General features: G+C 38.8%; 1 protein-coding gene across 2 annotated transcripts; it reads left to right on the top strand.

The window, feature by feature from the left end:
* The first annotated feature begins 2,944 nt into the window (after positions 1–2,944).
* tmpob (thymopoietin b) lies at positions 2,945–7,935 on the top strand. 2 transcript variants are annotated; one of them, XM_040134002.1, is made up of 7 exons: positions 2,945–3,606; positions 3,762–3,879; positions 4,820–4,975; positions 5,137–5,246; positions 5,351–5,451; positions 5,928–5,980; positions 6,069–7,935. In XM_040134002.1, exons 1-7 carry the CDS (start codon positions 3,373–3,375, stop codon positions 6,422–6,424), a joined length of 1,128 nt encoding a protein of 375 aa, XP_039989936.1. In that variant the 5' UTR covers positions 2,945–3,372; the 3' UTR covers positions 6,425–7,935. The 2 variants fall into 2 exon arrangements, with proteins under 2 accessions (XP_039989936.1, XP_039989937.1); XM_040134003.1 differs by having other exon boundaries at positions 2,948–3,606; positions 5,928–6,418.
* Positions 7,936–8,140: the final 205 nt, after the last annotated feature.

The raw sequence follows: 8,140 nt of genomic DNA, 5'->3' as shown, positions 1-8,140 counted from the left end.
CTATGATAGTGGGTTTATGACTGTTGGTCAGAAAACAGTGCAATTTGAAAATATTAACATGTTGTTTTTCACTATTTTCTGACATTTTATACAGATTAATAAAGAAAATCGTTGTCAGACATATTGATAATGAAAATAGTTGTTGGTTGCAGCCCTACAGTACTCCTGTGATGAAATAAAAACTGTCTTTCCCCATGTTTTCCATGTTTTAATAATTAGACAAAAAAAAACAATTGAGCTCAAAATAAATAATAAAATAGTGAAGTTTTTAAAAATACATTTTGACACAGAGTCCCTCAACAAGACCAGGGGTACAAGAGGGAGGATGGAGGATAGTCATAGTTGATATTGTACTTCAGTGGTGCAAATTTCTAACAAACATGTAATTAATTTAATTATGTAAACCCAAATGATATGAGTACCACTGGGGCTTTTGGGGCCCCTGGCCGGTTGCCAGTTGGTGATCCAGCCTGCAGAACTAACATTACTGACTGTAGCAAGCAAGAGTAAATATTTGAGAGTTTTGTGAATTAAATTTAAGACATTTTAATATCCTCCAAGTCCTTTTTTGTGAGGAAAACTAAATTCAGTGCTTTATTAGACTCTTCAAGACCTGCAGATGCCCTGATTATGTGACTCATGCTGCCCTCTTCTGTTACATGAACAGATTTCATCGAAATGGGCTTAACATTCGCTCAATAACACCTTATGTAATATGAAAACCATGGGTGTAGTAGTGAGGGGAGTAGTGGAACTAAGTACCCAAGGACCCGCAGTGGGGAGGGTCCTAAAAAGCCTGGAATTGATAGTTTGTTTTCATCTGTAACTTGAAAATGGTACATTATTAGTATATAAATAGACTATAGGCGGAATAAAGTTTAACAGACTGTTTCTCTCATCTAAAACAATATTAGAGCCTCTCAAGGGCCCTCCGTCCTGTAATGTACATTGCCAAGGGGTTCATTAATAACTTATGAAGTCTGGTAATACAATTATAATACCATTACGGCGGTATCAGAAGTATAATAACTGAGTTATTAACATTACTCCCTGTATTAGGATCAGTTTGACAGTGAAAGCAGGTTTTAATCCTGTGTTTTCACTTTTAATACTGGAGCTACCGTTTTGTATATACTGTATGTATAAGCATTTAAGTTTTATTATTCTACTCATATATTGAAGCACACTGTGCTAGCACTTCTTGGAAACTAATTCACCTCACTTCTGGGAATAAAATATGATTCCAGTGAAGTCTTACTTGACTTTCTTTTATTATGCAATACAGTAACACAGTAATACTTGCTCCATTTAGGGGCCAGAGTAAGATGGTTTTCCACTTTTGTCTTATGCTCAGGGTATAACAAAGACCTTAAAAACTGTAAAAGAAATAATGTTCTATAAGGTTGTAAAACCTCACAGTGAAAGCTTCACACAGTAATTACAGTATGTTGAGAAAAGAGGGCTGAAATGTGCTGGGAGTTCAGCTAGTTTTTCATTAAAAGTTTCTGAAATTTGTTAGAAACATTTGATTATGGTTTACTCTAAAAACCACTACAGATTTATTAGTTTAGTTGTTGCTTCAGTTATTTGTACAGGCGTGACAATGGATGTATAAAAAGGAGAAGGGCACCCCACTGAGACTGCATATGTATGTGACCCAAATTTATGTGCTACACCAATAATAAAAACCCTTTGTGACATTTGGGCCCCAAAAGCCCGAGATTAACTGCATATTATTTGGATATACATCATTTGATTAACTGCAAATTTGTTCAAAATTTGCACCACTTGAAGGACAATATCAACTATGACTGGTCCTCCATTCTCCGTCAGTATGGCCCCAATGTTGTAGAGGGACCCTGTGTCAAAATTTAGTTGAAAGACCTAAATTGTTTTAGTTTATATTGATCTTATTTATTGTAAATTTGTGTTTTATCAAACTACTTCCATTTTTTCCGTCTCTCAAGTAATTAACACCCAGAAAACCTCAGGCAAGGTAGTAAGGCTGCAACCAACAGTTGTTGTAATTATCAAACTGTGCAATATACATAGTAACATACATCTGTTTGGTACACAATGCAAAATACCCCAAAATTGCTGTATTTCCAACAATTGCAATAATGTCTTCTATGGCTGCCACTTAGACTTTCTTATACTTATCCGCTCTAGTTTTAGGATTTTTAGGACATTTTTATATCTGTTTATTATCTTCTTTTATTCTGGATATTTATCTTTGTTTTTCGCCTTACTGATAATATTGTGTTGTCCATATGCACATTACTGAGACTTTTCGCTGTTTGTAAATATGTGTATGCTGCTGTAACAACGCAATTTCCCCTGGTCGGTTATCTATTATTTTCTTTAATAATAAATTGTGTAATGTATAAGTGAGCATCCCGATTGCTTTTTTCTGACCAAAAAAAAAAAAAAAAGAGAAGATCATATAAAACTAATTTCACATTCAGATTTTTTGCCCATAAAAGTGACCAAGTACTGCATGGTCTCCGGAAAAAAAAAAAAAATATATATATATATATATATATATTTTTTTTTTGCCATGTATTATTGGGGACCCAAGAACAAGTCTTTGCCCCGGGTCCGCGATGAGGTTACTCCGGCCATGAGTGCGAACTGTTACTAACTATTTAGGACTGGACCAAATTCATGCGATAACCATGCTTCACAAATTGAAACTGCCGCTGTAAAAACGCTGGTATCACTTAGTATCATTAAACCGCCGTTAACATTCTCTCATCACTTAATGCGAATCATTTTGAATGGATTGTTTAAACCCGCATTCGTCTACTTTTTGCCAGTTATCTTGGTAAAATGAAACAATGGTGTGAATATCGTCGGGGAATTTTTATGTAAAGCCGTTATCTGAAACACACAGCCTGTAGTTTCTTTGTGGCGGCGGCCTGCCACTGTTCCATTCATAGCAGGCCAATCAGAGTGCAGCGTACTGCGGGCTTCCATCCAATAGCGGCGCTGCTTGTTTTTTGGCCTCGTTGCGACCGCGGACAGACAGAAGCAAGTGGACCGGTTTAAAGCTAAGCTAATTCAGTCACATTTTAGCCGGTGAATTTTAATTTTTTCATCAGCTCCTTCACAACACATGCGTGTATCTGCTTTCGAAAAATCAAAGCTACATGTTAATATTTTAAATATTAGGCTAAGAAGCAGAACTTGGCGTTTATTTTGATAAACCGCTTCTCTCCCGCTAGCTGAATTTGCAGCGGGTAGGCGCCAGTCGTGTTTGACAACAGCGCTGTTCGGTCACGTTCCCGGTGTTGTTGATGCCGTTTGTAGCTGCTGACTGAAGCGGCAAAAGAGAAAGAGAAACCGCACATCGGTTAAAAAGAAAAGTGAAGCATGGCAGAATTCCTCGACGACCCGTCAGTTCTCACGAAAGATAAGCTGAAAAATGAGCTCGCCGCCAACAATGTGCCACTTCCAAGCGGAGAGCATAAAAAAGAAGTGTATGTGCAGCTGTATCTGAAGAACTTAACCGTACTGAACAACAAGAAGAGCCCACCTGCAGACACCTTCTCCAGCGACGAGGAGTTGCCTGCTCCCGTGGTGTCCAACAAAAGTCGATCCGGAAGAGTACGTTTTAGTTTATTGTCACAATAAATCTAGTTGGTTTTATTTGTGGTTAACTCGGATGTGATGCTGTGGTCGTCTGTATGGATTGAATTGTGAGTTATGGCGTTTGTATGATATATTGAACCTTTTTCTTTACCTGCCCCCCCCCCCAACAGAAAGCTACCAAAAAGACAGACAAGCCTCGCACAGAGGATATGGATGTGACAGACCTCACTGATGAAGATTTAAAACAGCAGCTGGCAAAGCATGGTGTGGACTCAGGACCTATTGTTGGTGAGTTCCCAGATGCATGTGTTTTAGTTTCTCAACTCCACAAAAATTTGAAATATATTTATTGGTGTTAATTAATTTAGCACTTACCAAAAAAAAGTAACAATTTAAGCAATTTAACTGATCTAAAACGTATTCTGTCTTTATTTCAACGAGTACATCAAACTTAGTTGTTATTATCTGATTATGTTTGCACCAGTCATAACCCAAAAAACAAATTCAGTAATTTCTTGGCTTCCTAACAAGTTTGAACCATAGCACAAATTTTTGAGGCCAATATAGATATCAATATTTGACAGGATATCTGCAGGTATTGAAAAGTCTTAAGACACATTGATTTCAGTTTCTGAAAACAAAAAAAGAGGCCTTAGAAGTTTTTAAGAAGTCTAAAATTGAATTTTCAGAAGGTTTGTTTTTTTTTTTAATTTTACTTATAAAATGTTTTATCTGAATTTAACAAAAAACTGGCAAGGAAATCCCCAGTACTAATGTTCCAGACCTCTAACTTTGTGTAAAATTCATATGTGGAATTTAAATTAATTAATTAGTTATTTTTCTGTCCATCCACTCATCTATCTGTCTTATGCAGCTTATCCAGGTCCAGGTTGTGTTTAATGAGATTATAAGGAATTATTGTTCTGGACATCTGAGGATTACTGATAGAAATGTGATGTAATAGCCCTTTATCATTCCGACTGGTCTTCATTGATATATTTCATAGCTCTATAAAAGTCCAAAATATAACTGATGAGCCCTGTTTAAGCTCACATTTGAACGTTCAAGAATATAATGCAGATATTTGCAAATGCTGCTCAATGAAGCAGTCCTGCATGCATCAGTAACGTTACTTATTTTAACAAAAATCTGTGCATCCTGCTAAAGTGAAAGTACAATGTGTTACATTTTATTCAACCTTTTTCATTCCTTTTTCCCCTTCATTCAGCCTCTACCCGCAAGTTGTATGAGAAGAAGCTGCAGAAGCTTTTGGACCAGCCTCCAGCTGAACCTGAAGCTCCTACAGACGTCACAGCTCTCCCCAAGGCAGATAGTAACCAGAATGGCAACACAAATTCTGACCAGTACAGTGACAAGGAAGATGGTGAGCTCTGACCGCACTCTGCTCGTGATCTTTTATAAATTTCATTCTACTTACCAAGACAAATAATATAAATAACCTGCTTCTTGCAGGTTTATCAAGGTTTACCAGGTTAAATGGAGGGGAAAAAAACTTTTCTGTTTATATTACACGTGTTTTTTCAGAGGAGATTGCTGCCCCTGAACCAGAGCCAGTACCCGTGGTAGAGAAATCTGTGAGGAGCCGAGGGAAAGCTCCAGTTACAGTCAGGACTAGCAGCAGACGACAAACCAAGGTGAGGTATATTTTGGCATTCCCAGGCCTGGCAGTAAGACTATTTATTCTATATAAATTATAATATTCTATTTGTATGAACATGTTTTTATATTACACTAACAGGTGGTGGAGGAAATTATTATTGAAGAGACCCCAAAGAAAGCCAGCGAGAGTGTTGTTGAAGATATCCTTGCCAATGAAATAAGCACACCAACAGGCATCAGGTAACAGTTGATCCTGATTTTTCAGGCTTGCACACTAATCATGTATAACTAAATATTACTCTATTTGGGAAAAATAGATAACCAAAATGTTAGCCTAAAGTTGACCTTGGAACAATAGTTTGATTCTAATTCAACGTTCACTTACTAGCTTTTTCCGGAGCTTTCATCAACTGCTTTTCACGGTCTTGTTCAGTGAATGGAGTTTGCTAAGTTTTCATGGAGACAGCTGTCACATCCAAGGCCACAGACCAACCCAAAACAGAGACAGGGGCCGCAATTTTACCCCATACACTTTGGGGATGGTCTTTGGCGTCAGATGTGACAGCTCTGTCAATACCACGTGAGCAAACATCACCTGCTGAAGAAGATCGTGAGAAGTGATTTGAAGCTTGAGAAAACGCTAGTACGTGGGACCTCAAGCTAAGGGTTTTTGCCAAGCAAGCCATAAACATCGATTTTACTGTTTCTCTCATTAGTGCGACCTGCAGGCGTCCAATCCGAGGGGCTGCTGGTCGACCTGTAAAACCAAGTGAGTACTGGCTGGATGAGTCCCGCGTGCAGCACAGCTTCCACACCGAGAGCCGCTCTTACTCTGAGTCTTTCTCTCGACCGGGCAGCACCGTCTCTTCAAGCAAAGCCACAACTCGACGAGGCTTCCTGTCCGTGTTGCTCAAGCTCCTGCTCCTTGTTGTGGTGGGCGGTTCTCTCTACTACGCCTTCCAGAACCTGGATGCGGATCAGATCAACACCCTCAAAGGCCTCCTGGACAGCGTCATTGTCCCACTCCAGGGCGCTGTGGACGTCGCAGCCACCTACCTGGGCATCAGCGGCAGCGGTGCTACAGACAGCCCAGGCAAGTAAAGACCCTCAGCAGTCCCTCGCCATCCCTACACCACCTCCCTGCCGCCTGCCACAGCACACCACAACTCAAGCAGAAAACTGGGCTCACCTCTCCTCTTTTCCTACATGGTAGGACAAAGGACACAATTTAATTGGAATGATGAACTTTCTCCTCTCCGGATTCCAGCTTTCCTCCCACCACAAGAGGGAGGTATAACTCAAAGAGTAGCTTCTGGATAACACTGTTTTGTGGCAGTCAGAAGAGACTAATTTTAATGTTGATTTTAATCTGTAAATTGTTTCTGTCTTTGTGTGTATTTAACCCTTGTCTGTAGAAACAAGTGCAAAATGGAGAGGCCAGTTTATCCATGCATGGTTATAGTTTTGGAAGGTCATACTGTAGTTTCTAATGCTATGTGCCAGGTGTTTTTCTGATGGTGAAGTGCCTGGACACTGTTAGCACTTAGTGCCCTCCCATTTTTCAAGCACAAAGCAGCGCTAATACTAATACCAGAATGTCTACATGTGTTTCTATATGAATCTTAAAATTTGCTCTTTAGCCATAGAGTTAGGTAGAGTGATTCATTATTTCTATGGTGCTCAGGTCAACCTTTTTATTGTGGTCTGTGATGGGAGGAGACACGTGGTGTAATCAGGTCACATCACTGCATGAGGAAAATCAGCCCACGTTCAAGTTGACGTAAAAACAAAACTTTTTTTTTTTTTTTAAACTTTTTTCTACCCAGCGGCTGTTCATTGCTTAAATCATCAGCGCTCTATGACTAAACTGACAATTCTGATCGCTCTGTGTTGTAATCATGATTTTTACTGTCAGTGGATTGACAAAGAAAATTTACTGTGCTTTTGGCATCTTGTATCAACATCCCCATCAATTTGAAAACAAAAACCTTTAAATGAAAGAGCTTTTTAGCATTATCTACCACTTATCTGACAAGTACTCCTTGAGGAAACTGAAATTGCAGTGTTTAATCATAGAATATTGATTTTCCAGCCCTGCCAGTGTGCCCATATGAGTTTACATGCTTTGGGTTTTAGTGCTTTGTTGTGTTTTCTTTTTATTTTGTTCTGTTTTTATTAGATTTCTTATCCTTCAGTCCTAAATGCAGGACTGGCTGTGCACCCACATAGCCCACCTCACTGACTTCATGTGTCGCGACGTGGCAGATCTACGAAGAAGACACATGGAGAAAGTAAATCTTTTTAGGACAGTTAATCAATGTATGCTCTTCAGAACTCTTGACTACTACTGCCTGTGCAAATTACCATAATTAAAACGCTGTAGGTTACTCGGAATAGGGTGCGGCGCTTTATTCACTGGAGGTGATGTTGGGGTGGGAAAATTTCTGGGGGCATCTTCGTTTCTATTTTGATATTTTTCTAAAGTGGTGTGTTCAACTTTTTTATAGCATATTTTAAGGTAACATTTGAAAGCAATATGTAATTCATGGAAGTGATACTGTATCTTAAATCTGAACCTTGCTGATTTAATACAAGTGATTCATCATCAGGCAGCTCTCCTACAATGGACAGAAACGACAGGGGTTATGTGGGTAAGGATTTTTAATCTGTTTATTTATGATAATGTAGGCAGTGTATCATAAAATAAACTTGGTTGTTACCAGATCTTCTCTCCTTTCTCTTCTGTAGCTCTGTCTGGACAACTGTCGACCAGTATTTTTGGATGTTTTCATTAATTTATTGCAACACATTGCTACTATTTTCCCAAGCGATCCATACTTATAAGGAATTTTGAAAAACTCGATAGTCAGATGTTATCATGGTGAACATCATGACTAGTATTCACAAACAATCATAATGGGGTAATATA

This window comes from Xiphias gladius, chromosome 8, assembly GCF_016859285.1.
Source record: "Xiphias gladius isolate SHS-SW01 ecotype Sanya breed wild chromosome 8, ASM1685928v1, whole genome shotgun sequence".
Taxonomy (NCBI): Eukaryota; Metazoa; Chordata; class Actinopteri; order Istiophoriformes; family Xiphiidae; genus Xiphias; species Xiphias gladius.
This window is presented reverse-complemented; position numbering and strand designations above follow the sequence as displayed.

Excerpts from the sequence above, each read along its gene's own strand:
- tmpob (XM_040134002.1), top strand. The coding sequence starts at position 3,373 with ATGGCAGAATTCCTCGACGACCCGTCAGTTCTCACGAAAGATAAGCTG. Across the intron at positions 3,607-3,761 it reads ACAAAAGTCGATCCGGAAGA|AAAGCTACCAAAAAGACAGA; the intron begins GTACGTTTTAGT and ends CCCCCCCAACAG. Across the intron at positions 5,452-5,927 it reads AGCACACCAACAGGCATCAG|TGCGACCTGCAGGCGTCCAA; the intron begins GTAACAGTTGAT and ends TTCTCTCATTAG.